The sequence below is a fragment of the Nerophis ophidion genome, unplaced genomic scaffold (assembly GCF_033978795.1).
Source record: "Nerophis ophidion isolate RoL-2023_Sa unplaced genomic scaffold, RoL_Noph_v1.0 HiC_scaffold_48, whole genome shotgun sequence".
NCBI classification, from domain to species: Eukaryota; Metazoa; Chordata; class Actinopteri; order Syngnathiformes; family Syngnathidae; genus Nerophis; species Nerophis ophidion.
Window position 1 is genome coordinate 310,850 of NW_026906970.1, and position 16,274 is coordinate 327,123.

The 16,274-nt window shown below is 40.2% G+C and overlaps 1 protein-coding gene across 2 annotated transcripts; it reads right to left on the reverse strand.

The window, feature by feature from the left end:
• Positions 1 to 316: 316 nt before the first annotated feature.
• Positions 317 to 14,189, reverse strand: LOC133546919 (oocyte zinc finger protein XlCOF8.4-like). 2 transcript variants are annotated; one of them, XR_009805285.1, is made up of 3 exons: positions 13,956 to 14,189; positions 965 to 3,448; positions 317 to 912 (listed from the first exon to the last, which is right to left on the reverse strand). XR_009805285.1 is itself a non-coding variant. In XM_061892772.1 (2 exons), the coding sequence occupies exon 2, from the start codon at positions 3,396 to 3,398 to the stop codon at positions 2,367 to 2,369; it is 1,032 nt and encodes a 343-aa protein (XP_061748756.1). In that variant the 5' UTR covers positions 3,399 to 3,448; positions 13,956 to 14,189; the 3' UTR covers positions 317 to 2,366. The 2 variants fall into 2 exon arrangements, 1 of the variants encoding a protein (XP_061748756.1); XM_061892772.1 differs by having other exon boundaries at positions 317 to 3,448.
• Positions 14,190 to 16,274: the final 2,085 nt, after the last annotated feature.

A 16,274-nucleotide genomic window follows, 5' to 3' on the forward strand; every position in this document is an offset into this window, starting at 1 on the left:
GATTTAACTCTCATTTTATTTTATCCATAGAGAACTTAACCATAAAAAGATGTCTGCACATCAATAAACCGTCACTAAACTTCAATAAAACTAAATACATCATATTTGAAGATTGTAAAAATGTAAACCACAAATTATGATGGATAATATTGAAATTAAAGGAATTAAGGTAATCGCATTTTTAGGAGTTAATATAGATGATGAAGTAAACTGGACACTACATGTAAGTCATATAAAGAAAACAATAAAACAATGGAGTGCAATACTAAAGAGAATAAAATACGTACAAATATTAACTAGAATTATTGTAGCCAACTTCAGTTGAAACATACATTGTTTATTGCATAAAAGTCTGGGGACATACATATAAAACAATCACACAACAATATTCATATTCAAGAGAGTAATAAAGACAACTAATAGAATGGATTCTAGAGACCCAACAAATTATTCAAAAAATCACACATTATAAAAGTAAAAGATCTTGTATAAAAGACAACTGTTCAAATGATGTATAAAGTAAATAATAATATGCTTCCAGAAGTGGTCCAGAAGATGTTTCAGATGTGAACCAGTAAATATGAACTAAGAGGGATTTATGTGTACTCAAAAGCAAAGGTATGAACACATGTAAAACAAATATGTACATCATATAAAAGGAATTCATCTATGGAATCATCTACAATTAGAAAATAAAATATGTAACACGTCATTTTTCAAAAAACATATAAAACACTATTATGAATAAGTATAGAGGTAAATTATGGATATTTACACATACAATGTTTATTGTATGTAACATAATTGTATGTACTGTTTATTCTCACCTTTTCAGTCAAATTGTTGTGTTCATTTTAAAGTACACAAATGTGTGTATTAACTCATGTACTTGACTGTAATAAACACACTAATCTGAAGTGTCTAATCTATAAATGTTAGAATCATATTAACCAGATTGTTAGACAAACAACAATGTCACACATGTTATATGTGCTGATGTTGTTAGAAAGTCAAAATGAAAGTCTGGACAGTTTATTTCAAATCCTGCAGTTTCATTTGCTGCTGCTGTTCTCACCAGCACACTTGTGTTTCTTACACTGGTACTTAGAAGACAATCTTTCACCACACACACTGCAACTCAACACTTTCTCTCCTGGGTGTCTTCTCATATGCACTGTAAGAGTGTTTAGGTGACCAAAGCTTTTATCGCAGCTTGAACAGGAGTATGGTTTTTCCCCAGAGTGCTATATCATGTGTAATTTTAATTGTCGTCCTTCTATATAACTTTTACAACATACTGAACATATGAAAGGTTTTTCACCAGCGTGTGTTCTCATTTTTACTTTTAAACTTTGTCTTATGACAAAACTTTTACCACATTATGAGAAGGAACAAGGTTTTTCTCCAGTGTGTATTCTCATGTGTGTTTTTAAATGTTGCCTTCGAATAGATTTTTTACCAAAGATTGAACATGAAAAAGGTTTTTCTCCAGTGTGTAGTGTCATGTGTGCTTTGAAATGCTTCTTTTGAGTACAATCTTTACCGCAGATTGAACATGAAAAAGGTTTTTCTCCAGTGTGTGTTCTCAAATGTACTTTTAAACCTTGATTTATTACAAAACTTTTACCACATTCTGAGCAGGAAATTTTATTTTCTCCAGTGGTAATCTCATATGTACTTTCAAAGATTGCCTTTGAGTAAAATTTTTAACACAAATTGAACATGAAAAAGGTTTTTTCTCCAGTGTGTATTGTCATGTGTGTTTTAAAATGTTGCCTTCGAGTAAAATTTTTACCACAGATTGAACATGAAAAACGTTTTACTCCAGTGTGTGTTCTCATATGTACTTTTAAACTTTGATTTAGTACGATACTTTTACCACAGTCTGAGCAGGAAACATTTTTTTTCTCCATTGTGTAATCTCATATGTACTTTCAAAGATTGCCTTTGAGTAAAATTTTTGACACAAATTGAACATGAAAAAGGTTTTTCTCCAGTGTGTATTGTCATGTGTGTTTTAAAATTTTGCCTTCGAGTAAAATTTTTACCACAGATTGAACATGAAAAAGGTTTTTCTCCAGTGTGTGTTCTCATGTGTGTTTTCAAATTATGGCTTTGAGTATAATTTTTACCACAGGTTGAACAGGAAAAAGGTTTTTCACCAGTGTGTGTTTTAATGTGTCTTTTCAAATGTTGACTTTCTCTAAAACCTTTACCACAGATTGAACAAGAGAAAGGTTTTTCTCCAGTGTGTATTGTCATGTGTGTTTTAAAATGTTGCCTTCGAGTAAAATTTTTACCACAGATTGAACATGAAAAACGTTTTACTCCAGTGTGTGTTCTCATATGTACTTTTAAACTTTGATTTAGTACGATACTTTTACCACAGTCTGAGCAGGAAACATTTTTTTTCTCCATTGTGTAATCTCATATGTACTTTCAAAGATTGCCTTTGAGTAAAATTTTTGACACAAATTGAACATGAAAAAGGTTTTTTCTCCAGTGTGTATTGTCATGTGTGTTTTAAAATTTTGCCTTCGAGTAAAATTTTTACCACAGATTGAACATGAAAAAGGTTTTTCTCCAGTGTCTATTCTCATGTGTGTTTTCAAATTATGGCTTTGAGTATAATTTTTACCACATTCTGAGCAGGAACAATGTTTTCCTCCAGTGTGTGTACTCATGTGTGATTTTAAATAGTACCTTTGAATAAAAACTTTCCCACAGATTGAACATAAAAAAGGTCTTTCTCCAGTGTGTGTTCTCATGTGTACTTTCAAATGTTGACTTCGTGTAAAACCTTTACCACATTCTGAGCAAGAAAAAGGTTTTTCTCCAGTGTGTGTTCTCATGTGTGATTTCAGACTACGACGGTATTTAAAAGTTTTGTGAGAGTGAGAAGATGTGAAGTGAGTGTTGTCAGTGTGACATGTCTTATCATCTTTAGAGTCTTCATCATCAGTGTCAGGAGAGTGTGACGTTGTGTCCTCACTATCTGATAGTGGAGCTAAGAGCTTGTCTGCTTGTGATCCTCCACAGTGGTCTCCATCAGCTTCTGTTGTCATGTGTTGTGTTGAGCTGCTGCTTGGAGGCTCCCCCCCTCCCCTCTCCTCACTTTCACCTTTCACCTCATCATCTTCACTCTTCACAGGGACACCAGTCACTGGGAACTCCTCCAACCATTTAGGCTGACTGATGCCCTCTTCCTCCTCTTCCTCTTTAATGTAAGGGGTCACTGGGTCCTCCTCTTCCTCCTTAGAGTGAGGAGTCAGTGGATCCACCACTTCCTTTTTAAAATGGGGTGTCAGTGGGTCCTCCTCTTCCTTTTTAAAATGGGGTATCAGTGGGTATTCCTCTTCCTTCTTAATGTGGGAGGGCTGTGGCTCCTCTGTCCGCATCCTGAAGCTTCACTTCTGTTGCTCAGGGTGAAGATGTTCTTCACAGACATCTGCAAGACAAACACAACATCTCTGCTCAGTCACACAATGCATTCAGTACTTTTACATGCACTTAGGAAAAACAAGTTATCGTATGAACTGTCTTGAAATCTCAGTGACGCACAAACACGCTGCTCTTTACAACATTATTCACAGGAAAAGAAACAAAAACCAGGACAGGACTTTTTACTATGGATGACCGATATGGTTTAAAATTGATTTTGCGATACAGTATTTCATTTAGAATTACTGATAGAACCATTTTAAAACAGGCTACACAGGCTCCTAATTTAGTTGCTGAAATATGCAGTAAAATATTACATTTCCAGTATTATTTTCTCAAATAAAGTAACCAGATATTAACAGTAAATAAACAAGTACATTAATAATAACTGTTTTGACAAAATAATACTATTAGAAACGAACAATATGTTACTGCATATGTCAGTTGCCAAATTAGGAGCTTGTGTACCTATTTTGAAATTATTCTATTCTCAATCATATATCAAATTATATATTGTGACATATTGTTATTAGGATATATATTTGAGGTCATATCGCCCATACCAAACATTGGTTCGTCGAGTCATTTTGTTTGGCCCACCAAATATATTTAATTTTAATATTCTTCAGATGTGTGTGTATGTTTAAAATGTGGGACTACTGTTCTACATCTCGTGGAAGTGTCATGTCATGGGGATGGTGTGTTTTCAACTAAGGGTGTGACGATACGGTCAGCTCACCAAAGGATACTCGATATTGGCTTTAGGAGAACGAGACAATATTTTGGTGGTTAACATGATTCTTACACGTGTGTACTTCATGGGTATATGAATGTACTTTTAGGGACGGCGTGGCGCAGTGGGAGAGTGGCCGTGCGCAACCCGAGGGTCACTGGTTCAAATCCCACCTAGAACCAACCTCGTCACGTCCGTTGTGTCCTGAGCAAGACACTTCACCCTTGCTCCTGATGGGTGCTGGTTGGCGCCTTGCATGGCAGCTCCCTCCATCAGTGTGTGAATGTGTGTGTGAATGGGTAAATGTGGAAGTAGAGTCAAAGCGCTTTGAGTACCTTGAAGGTAGAAAAGCGCTATACAAGTACAACCCATTTATTCATTTATTTATTTACTTTCCCTTGTGTGCTTAGTTTGACTGTAACTTCATAGTGGATAATATCTATAAACAACCTCAATTGTTTTACATATTTAATTTGAAGAACTGTTTACTTATCTGACAAATTCAAAGGAAACTGCACTTTTTAAAAATGTCACCTATCATTCACAATCCTTATGTAAGACATTTGTTTCAAACTTTTATGAATTTGAATTATTAAATAATCATGAGCAAAAAATCAGCTAACATTGGAGTCAATGGGAGCTCCTCTATTAGACCCACAAAGTCCTCCAAATAACCATCCCAAAAAATTGCCAACAATACTCATTTTACATTTTGTGACCTGAATATTAACAAAGTATTAATGATATTGTTATTATAAGCGCTAATATTAAGGACCTACTTTTAGCGGCGCATTGATCACAGAAGTAACTAGCTTATGCTGCTATATTGACATACTGAACTGTTTTCTCACCTCTAAGATGATGAAAGCTAATTCTACAAACCCTGTCTCCATATGAGTTGGGAAATTGTGTTAGATGTAAATATAAACAGAATACAATGATTTGCAAATTATTTTCAAGCCATATTCAGTTGAATATGCTACAAAGACAACATATTTGATGTTCAAACTGATAAACATTTTTTTTTTGCAAATAATCATTAACTTTAGAATTTGATGCAAGCAACACGTAACAAAGAAGTTGGGAAAGGTGGTAATGGATACTGATAAAGTTGAGGAATGCTCATCAAACACTTATGTGGAACATCCCACAGGTGTGCAGGCTAATTGGGAACAGGTGGGTGCCATGATTGGCTATAAAAGCAGCTTCCATGACATGCTAAGTAATTCACAAACAAGGATGGGGTGAGGGTCACCAATTTGTAAGGAAATTGTTGAACAGTTTCAGAACAACATTTCTCAACGAGCTATTGAAAGGAATTTAGGGATTTTACCATCTACGGTCCGTAAAATCGTCAAAGGGTTCAGAGAATCTGGAGACATCACTGAACGTAAGCGATGATATTACGGACCTTTGATCCCTCAGGTGGTACTGCATCAAAAACTGACGTCAGTGTGTAAAGGATATCACCACACGGGCTCAGGAACACTTCATAAAACCACTGTCAGTAACTACAGTTGGTCGCTACATCGGTATGTGCAAGTTAAAACTCTACTATGCAAAGCGAAAACCATTTATCAACAACACACAGGAACGCCGCCGGTTTCTCTGGGCCCGAGCTCATCTAAGATGGATTGATGCAAAGTGGAAAAGTGTTCTGTGGTCTGACGAGTCCACATTTCAAATTATATTTGGAAACTGTGGACATGGTGTCCTCCGGAACAAATAGGAAAATAACCATCCGGATTGTTCTAGGCGCAGAGTTCAAAAGCCAGCATGTGTGATGGTATGAGGGTGTATTAGTGCCCAAGGCATGGGTAACTTACACATCTGTGATGGTATGAGGGTGTATTAGTGCCCAAGGCATGGGTAACTTACACATCTGTGAAGGCACCATTAATGCTGAATGGTCCATTCAGGTTTTGGAGCAACATATGTTGTCAACCAAGCAACGTTAACATGGACGTCTCTGCTTATTTCAGCAAAACAATGCCAAGCCATGTGTTACAACAGCGTGGCTTCGTAGTAAAAGAGTGCGGGTACTTTCCTGGCCCGCCCGCAGTCCAGACATGTCTCCCATCAAAAATGTGTGGCACATTATGAAGCGTAAAATACGACAAGACTGTTGAACAACTGAAGCTGTACATCAAGCAATAATGGTAAAAAATTCCACTTTCAAAGCTTCAACAATTAGTTTCCTCAGTTCCCAAACGTTTATTGAGTGTTGTTCTGCCCTCACTATATGTGTTGAGGTTATACAGCTTGGCAGACAGCAAACAACCAATCCAGGACGTTCTAATAAAGTTACAAAGCAGATGAATCCATTTAGGTGTCATGGTCCACGTCTTGGACCATGTCATTGTTCTGTTTTGTTATCACAGCCTGTTTTGTATTTGACGTCTTTAGTTTCGGGTGGTACTTCCTGGTTTGTTTCGGTTGCCTAGTTACGCATTTAGTGTCACCTGTTTGTTGTTTTTGATCACGTGCAGCTGCCTCTGATTATTTCTGCCCCTATATATGCCTGTCTTTGTTTGCCTTTTGTTCTCGGAGTTTAGTTTGCTACACACAACAGATGACGTCACATTTCCCGATTGTGGTAAAAGACTTTTTGTTATACGATTAGCTTCCATGCTATATTGTTTGCTTGTCCGTAGTTTATATACTAGCGCTTTTTGTTCGTTCTAGCTTCCACGTTAGTTCTGTTTGTTTTGTTTTCAGTGCCTTGAGCAAGTGTTTTTTGTTCAAAAATTGTTTTTGTAGTGTATAATAAATCATTATCCTTACCCTCACGCTGTGTTCCATCCTCCACTGCACCCACGAGAGAATAACTTTTCACCACGATACCAGCAAGACGTCACAGTAAAGTCCGAGCTAATGAAGCTTCTCTCGCAGCGGAAGTCGAAGAATTCGACAGGATAACGTGGAGGTTAGCCCAAGCGATGCAGGCTGGGACATTCCGCGGCGCGCCGTATGTGATGATCTTGGGGCTTGGAGGTCTCCAAGTCCCGCTTGACTCCACTGGGTCCGGCAACGCCCCGTCTCACCCCACCCCCTCGCATGCGTCGGCAGAGGCGGAAGCCGCGGCGAAGGGCATCGCCTAGCGACAGAGACACGCTAACTCCACCATCACCCCTTCACGGACACAGCCACTTTCAACTTGTCCAGGACTCACCATACACGCCTGGTAATCCTTTTTGTTTTTCTACTATTGACTCCTCCGGCTGGTCTGGTAGTCACGGGTACTGCACCCGTGACGTCAGCCCTCTTACGTCCCCAGAACATAGTGGGGATTAAGAATTTTTTTTAGAGCAGGCACTCCCTCAGTCGTCCACAGGGGACATAAATGACAATCTTACACTCCTTAAAGACATTTGTTTTCAATCACAGTATACGTCTTTATTTTCTGAATTTGATTGATTGATACTTTTATTAGTAGATTGCACAGTTCAGTACATATTCCGTACAATTGACCACTAAATGGTAACACCCCAATAAGTTTTTCAACTTGTTTAAGTCGGGGTCCACGTTAATCAATTCATGGTACAAATATATACTATCAGCATAATACAGTCATCACACAGGTTAATCATCATAGTATATACATTGAATTATTTACATTATTTACAATCTGGGGGTGGGATGCGGATTTTTGGTTGATATCAGTACTTCAGTCATCAACAATTGCATCAACAGAGAAATGTGGACATTGAAACAGTGTAGGTCTTACAGTAGGATATGTACAGCTACCAGAGAACATAGTGAGTTCAGATAGCATAAGAACAAGTATATACATTAGAAGTACATTTGATTATTTACATTAGGTTATTTATAATCCGGGGAGATGGGATGTAAATGGAGGAGGGTATTAGTAAAGGGTTGAAGTTGCCTGGAGGTGTTGTTTTAGAGCGGTTTTGAAGGAGGATAGAGATGCATTTACTTTTATACCTGTTGGGAGTGCATTCCACATTTATGTGGCATAGAAGGATAATGAATTAAGACCTTTGTTAGATCGGAATCTGGGTTTAACGTGGTTTGGGGAGCTCCCCCTGGTGTTGTGGTTATGGCGGTCAGGAAGTAGTTGGACATGTACTTCGGTATCAGGGAGGTGTAGCGGATTTTATAGACTAGGCTCAGTGCAAGTTGTTTTACTCTGTCCTCCACCCTGAGCCAGCCCACTTTGGAGAAGTGGGTTGGAGTGAGGTGTGATCTGGCGTGGAGGTCTAAAAGTAACCGGACTAGCTTATTCTGGGATGTTTGGAGTCTAGATTTAAGGGTTTTGGAGGTGCTAAGGTACCAGGAGGAGCAAGCGTAATCGAAAAAAGGTTAAATGAGAGTTCCCGCTAGAATATTCAAGGTGCTTTTGTTGACCAGAGAGGAGATTCTGTAGAGGAATCTCGTTCTTTGGTTGACCTTTTTGATTACCTTGGTTGCCATTTTATCGCAGGAAAGATTAGCTTCTAGAATGGAACGTAGGTAGGTGATCTCATCTTTCCAGGTGATAACAATGTCACCCACTTTTATAGTGAAATCAATGACTTTCTTAAAGGGGAACATTATCACAATTTAAAAAGGGTTAAAACCACTAAAAATCAGTTCCCAGTGGCTTATTTTATTTTTCGAAGTTTTTTTCAGAATTTTACCCGTCCCGGAATATACCTAAAAAAAAGCTTTAACGTGATTGATTTTCGTTATGTGCGAAGCCACTGTTCATTTTCCTGTGACGTCAGATAGCGATGCCAATACAAACATGGCGGTTACCATAGCAAGATATAGCGACATTAGCCCGGATTCAGCCTCGGATTTCAGCGGCTTTAGCGATTAAACAGATTATGCATGTATTAAAATGGATGGTAGGAGTATGGAGGCAGATAGCGTAAATGAAATTGAAGAAGAAACTGCAGCTATTGAGCGAATAGCTATTGACGCTATTCGGCCATGTCTGCGTTAGCATCGCCGGTAAAATGTGCGGACCAAACGATCAGGACTTTCGCATCTTGTGACACTGGAGCAACTTAAATCCGTCGATTGGTAAGTGTTTGTTTTGCATTAAATGTGGGTGGAAGGAAACGCTGGATGTAAATATGGTTTCAAATGTACATACAGCTAGCCTAAATAGCATGTTAGCATATGTTTGATTAGCACATAAGTCAACAACATCAACAAAACTCACCTTTGTGATTTTGTTGACTTTATCGTTGGGAATGCATCTGCTTTGAGTGTTGCATGATATCCACACATTCTTGCCATCTCTGTCGTAGCATCGCCGGTAAAAACCAAACGAGGGACTTTCGCATTTCTTGACACTGGAGCAACTTAAATCCGTCGATTGGGATGTGTTTTTTTGACATTAAATGTGGGTGGAGGGAAAGGCTGGATGTAAATATAGCTACAAATGAGGCGTAATGCTGCAATATGTATACACAGCTAGCCTAAATAGCATGTTAGCATCGATTAGCATGCCGTGCTAATCGATGCACATTCTACATAAATCAACTAGAATCATTCCCTGATCGTGTTGTTACACCCTCCGACAACACACCGACGAGGCATGATGTCTCCAAGGTACCGGAAAACAGTCGAAAAAACGGAAAATAACAGAGCTGATTTGACTTGTGTTTGTAATGTGGTGGAGAAAAATGCTGTTCTCTACCTAGGTGACGTCACGTTCTGACGTCATCACTCCGAGAGCGATAAACAGAGAGGCGTTTAATTCGCCAAAATTCACCCATTTAGAGTTCGGAAATCGGTTAAAAAAATATATGGTCTTTTTTCTGCAACATCAAGGTATATATTGACGCTTACATAGGTCTGGTGATAATGTTCCCCTTTAAGGTTGATATGGGACCCATATAGGATGGATTCCGTTTTACCTAAGTGTATGGATAGCTTGTTGTCAGAGAGCCAGGTGCAAATATTAAGTAGTTCAGCACTGAGGATTTGTTCCACCTGTGACTTGTCCTTGCCGGATACCAGCAGGGCCGAGTCATCCACAAACAGGAGGAATTCACAGTGGCATGCTGATGGCATGTCATTTACGTATATTAGGAACAGTAAAGGTCCTAGTATACTGCCTTGGGGGACTCCACAGCTTACTGAGAGGGGAGGGGCACCTCTACCACCTGTTTCTTCCCCTCCAAGTAAGATTGCATCCAGCTTGATGAGGTTTCATCGAATCCGATTGCTCTGAGCTTATCCAACAGTATAGCGTGGTTAACGGTGTCAAAGGCCTTCTGAATGTCCAGCATGACCATGCCGCAGTATTTGCCCGCGTCCACCTCATGTTTGATGTGCTCGCTCAGATAGAGAAGGCATGTGTCAGTGGAGTGCTTAGTTCTGAAGCCGGATTGGAATTTGTACATTAGTTTATTAGTAGCAAGGTATCCATCAGCCTGTTCATAAACTATTTTTTCCATTACTTTCAAAATGGAACTGAGCATAGAAACAGGTCGGTAGTTACCAGGTTCTAATTTGCTTCCTTTTTTTATAAAGGGGGGTTACTCTTGCTATCTTGAAATCCTTGGGTAACTGGCCTTGTTTGATTGAGAAGTTTATTATATGTGTGATTATTGGGGCAATGGTGGTGGCAGAGTCCCCTCTGAAACCCCTCCACCTGTGACTTTTCCTCCCACCCTGTCTACCTCTTTCAGTTCCTACCCCCACTCACCCCTAGAGGTAGTTTTAGACCGTAGAGAGAGCGTCTGGCATCCGCTTGTGGAAGGGGGGGCTCGTGCTGGAGGTAGCACAGCGGCGTTCAGCCGAGTCTCTTCTCCTAGTTTGTATGGTTGACAGGTATTCTTGTTTACATCGCTTCCAGAATCTATCAGAGAGAGATTGGACTTTCCGCCATTGTTGTGAGTGGATGTCTTTCACGTTGAAGTCTCCTGGCGGTGCAGATATGACGTCTCTCTTCAGTGTCAGCAAGGTTGCAGGTGTTAGTATTGCTGGCATCTCTGGGTCAGTTGAAACTGGAATGAGAGGTCTTGCGTTTATAATTGCCATGACCTCAGCCATGAGAGTGGTGAGCACCTCATGAGAAAGGTGAGAGCCTCCCTCCTTAAGGAGCAATGCATCCAGGATACGGCGCGTGATGCCAATTAGTCTTTCCCACACTCCTCCAATGTGGGAAGAGTTTGGCGGATTGAAGATCCAAGTGCACACTTAGTCGTGCAGGTAAGTTTTCAACTCTTTTTCCAACGACTCTTCCTCTTTTTCCGACCACTTGTCCCTCGCCGTCACCTTCTCTTCCTCGCCATGCTTCTCGTCGTCTGTGCTGGAGTCCATGACGATGGCCTTGGACTTGCTCCCCGCTCTGGACTTCTTGGGGCTGGACGAGGAGCGTCCTGCTTGGGCGTCGCTCTTCTTGCCCTTGGCGGCGGACTTGGCGGCCGACACTTTTTTCTTGGCCCTCTTCTTTTTCTTGGCGGGAAGCTGTTTGCCGCTGTTCTGTCTCTGAGGATCTCATCAGTCCCCACGTTGACTTTCAAGATGTCAAAACCATACGGTACATCAGCGAAGCAATACAAAAACTCATGAAAAAAATAAACACAGCTGTAAAACACTTACATACAAACAAGACAGCTGCTTGTACACCCGAAAGAGAACAAAGAACAGTGTCTAAGAGGAGCATCAACATTTGCATTTAAACTGTAAAATCCTGTTTATGATTTATTTACTCTACTTATTTAAATATGAACATTTTCCTTTAGGAAACTTTTATGATTTGTGTGTTGTTGTAGCTTGTATGCTGCAATTTTTTTTTTTCCCCCCAAGATGGCGACCCTGTAGTGGCTGCTGTTGGCAGGAGCTCTGTGCTCTTGTGTCATCCTTTGTGTTTCCCTCTTCTTTTCATGTTTATATATATATATATACATATATATATATATATATGTGTATTATTATATTTATTTTTTTTGCCTTTTGGTCCGGACCTTTTGGGACTGTGTGACAAGGGGTGGCACTTTCGTGACTTCTGCGGTGCTTTTTTGTGAACTTCTGGATCTGCCTCCCGAGAGCCTTTTGGCCATGGAGACCAGCTGCTGGGTTTCTGCCACACCAGAGTCCGTTTGGAGAGACTGGAGGAGATGCAGATGAAGAGACAGGACTGCGGAGCTAGCACTGAGCGCCGGGACGGAAAAGCTTCACAGTGTCTTGGCTGAATGAGCAGGTATCGGACACCTCGGTCTCTTTGGACATATCCTCACTCATCCGTGCGGACTGGACACTGGCCGAGACTTGGTCGGCGGCCAAGAGTGGAGTCGGCTCTCTTGGTTGCTTTGTTGGGTCTGCTCCCGTCTCTGGCCAAGCTCCCTTCACCCCAGCAGACGATGGCGTGGGACACCGCAAAAGCCACCACATTGTATATGTTTCTTTTACTTTTTATTCATAGCTGTATGTAGAAGTGGCTGGTTGCATCAGCTCTGCTCTTTTAATGTCCTTTGTCCTCTTTGATGTTTCCCTCTTACACACATGAAAGAGGAATGTGTGCTATGGCAATGAGTTGTTTTTTTCCCTTGGCCTCAGTCTGGACCCCCTCTCCAGGGGCCCAGGCTTGGACCAATTTTTTTTTTTTCTCTCATTGCCCCCACTTGTTTACCTGTATGTATCTCACCTTTTTTGCAAGGGGCGCCGCAAGTTGGCAGACCCGTCAGCGATCCTGTTCTGTCTCCCTAGAATGTTTGTCTGACCTTGAATGGGATTCTGCTGAACATTTTAATTTCCCCTCGGGGGTTAATAAAATGTGTCTGATTCTGATGTTTAACATCAACAAAACATAGCTAATTGGTAAAAATAAACTACATTAATTCATCTCTCAACGGTGTTGAGACATTGCTGGACACCGGAGTAGTAACTAAATCCAAATAAAAAATGATTTTATTTTTTTAAGATATCTGGCTTGTATTTTCAGTAGGGATGTAAATTTATAGATTCATGGATATGATACCCTAATCAATATTCCTTATCGATACCAGTATTTATCAGTACTCTTGTCGGTACTACATGTCATTTGTGGAAATAAAAACCTGGAAAAAAGGCATTTTAAATAGCATTTCTATTAGCACAAGAGTTTGAACACCTCCAACATGATGTTCTGTAACATTTTAAAGCAGGGAAGTCTTTTATCAGCAGCTGTTTATTTGAAGTCTTAAATAGATAGATAGATAGTACTTCATTGATTCCTTCAGGAGAGTTCCTTCAGGAAAATTTAAAGAAGTCAACTATGTGTGCAGTGCAAGGTGAAATGCAGTTATGTCATCTTCTTCTCAATAACACACACATCAAACTTTGGTTGCTTCCTTATTTGTCATCATTCAAAGCTGATTGTAATGTGTAGCAGCGGCAGCTGAACTCAGTGTGAAAATGTATCATAGTTATGTCAGTCAGCTGGAATTAAAAATACAAATAGTTGTGCCGTTAGTCCAGAATCTTCACGGTCCTCATGGACAACATAATTAGGAACCAGTACTAAAAAAATGGTACTTGGTATATATCTCTTATCTTCACACTAAACCTTTGAAATATGCTGACATATGTGCTGTTAAAGGTAAATAAACAGTAGCCATATTGAATGTTTGCCTTCATTTGACCACGTGAGGTTAGAAGGACGGCCTCTAGGTCACATGGTTACACCCCAGCAATTACACTGTTGATGATTGATGAGCATTCATTTTTAAATGGTGGTGTTAAAAAGCAAACATATCTTCATCTTTAGTGATAAATGTGTCCCCCGGATGAACATGTGTCACAAACATTGTATTAGATGATATGTGGATGTTGTGCTTACTTGGACTGTGATGAAGCTGTGAGGACTCAGGTGGTTTGTCTTCATGCTCTTCAGTCTTCACAGAAACAACAGTCAGTGGAAACTTGCTGACATCAGCCTCCTCCTGCCCTACAGGACACTCTCCCCCCTCTTCCTCTTTGAAATAAGAGGGCTGTGGAACCTCCTTGTCCCCTTTAAAATGTGTGGGCTGTGGATACTTTACAGTGAAACTGTCCCCCTGCAGATGAGGGAGACATTCTTCTTGGTGTCCAATCAGCTGATGGATGTCTACAAGACACAAACAAAACGCATTTTAACTCCTACATGCTGAATATTAAATTGTACATGAAATATAGGGCTGTGGCTATTGAAAATTTTATTAATCAAGTGTTCCACTGGAAATGTTTCCGATTAGTTGAGTAACTGAATAAAACAGTGTTGCTTGGTTAAAGACAAATTTAAGCGACTATAAAACATTTCACTTAATAATGAACAGTCAATTGGTTTGAGATGGTATGAGATCAAAATGTTATCTTTAGAGCAGGCTTAGTTTTTTTGCCAATCACAGCCACGTTAAAAAGTCAAAGTACCAATGATTGTCAGACACACACTAGGTGTGGGGAGATTATTCTCTGCATTTGGCCCATCACCCTTGATCACACCCTGGGAGGTGAGGGGAGCAGTGAGCAGCAGCGGTGGCCACGCCCGGGAATAACTTTTATGGTGATTAAACCCCAATTACAACCCTTGATGCTGAGTGCAAGGCAGAGAAGTAATGGGTCCCATTTTTATAGTATTTGGTATGACTGGGTTGGGGTTTGAACTCACAACCTACCGATCTCAGGGAGGGTGCACCGACATGAAGGAAATAACAGGCCAGTATGCTTTGACACACATATATAACTTGTCAAACCTGCCAGCTAGCAGGCTAGGTTTACAGCGTCAGTCACCATGGTAACTGACTCTGACTTTGTCTTACCTCTCTTATTTTTGGAGGTAAAACTCTCGAGCTTTACATACTCAGGACTTTGCACTTAACCTGCTCTCTGGAATATTCCCCCGGTGACTGTGTGAGTTTTGTGTAAACTTGTTGATACACATTGTTACAAACATCAAACTCTCATAAATATTGTGTGTCTGACACTGTCTCGTTTTTATGAAGAACATAAAACAATTCACGGTGGCAGAGGGGTTAGTGCGTCTGCCTCACAATACCAAGTTCCTGCAGTCCTGGGTTCAAATCCAGGCTTGGGATCTTTCTGTGTGGAGTTTGCATGTTCTCCCCGTGAATGCGTGGGTTCCCTCCGGGTACTCCGGCTTCCTCCCACTTCCAAAAACATGCACCTGGAGATAGGTTGATTGGCAACACTAAATTGGCCCTAGTGTGTGAATGTGAGTGTTAATGTTGTTCGTCTATCTGTGTTGGCTCTGCGATGAGGTGGCGACTTGTCCAGGGTGTACCCCGCCTTCCGCCCGATTGTAGCTGAGATAGGCGCCTGCGCCCCCCGCGACCCCAAAAGGGAATAAGCGGTAGAAAATGGATGGATGGATGGATAAAACAATTAGTGCATCATCCTCACATAACAATTAATCTTCCTACAGACAATCTATTTAGGAATAGTGTTAATAATGAAATATAAAGTTAGTAAAGATGTGAGAGTAAGAAGTAAACAAACCTGTTCTGTGTAACACAACTTGATGTTTTTCATGTTGTCGCTCCTTCTCCTCTTTTGTTGGACAAAGTTCCTCCTCGTACTCTGCTGTCGTTCTTTGGCACATTTTCACACAATCACAACACTTTACACTCAGACTTGATCTTTACTTAGTGATGTGTTTTGATCACTTCCGCCTCTCTTTGTTAGCAGCTAACAAGCTAAGCTAACTAGCAGGCTAAGCTAGCTCGAGAAGCATCAAAGTGCGCTCAGACTAATACAACCGGATGCAAACAGTTATTAACGATGTTTACTCTATTTACTAGAGTCTAATAAAGGACATATATGTGTACATGGAGGCACAGATTAAGAACACTGAACTGTGACGACTGCAATAACGTCTTCACCGTCAGACGCCATCTTGCTTTATCCTCGCCGTGTTTGGTTCGCGCGCAGTGTTGTCAGATCTCGCGAGAGAAATAAGTAAGCAGCTATTTTCCAAATCTCGCGAGAGAAATAAGTAAAACCAGCTTTCCGCCACCGGTAAAAATATTTTATTATATACTATTTACTTATTATGAAAATAAAAGTACAATTGTCCATTTCAAATTTTCATAGTAAAGACATAAAACTTATTTCCGTAAAAAAATGTCAATATTTAAAAATATATTCAAACAAAAGTAGCATA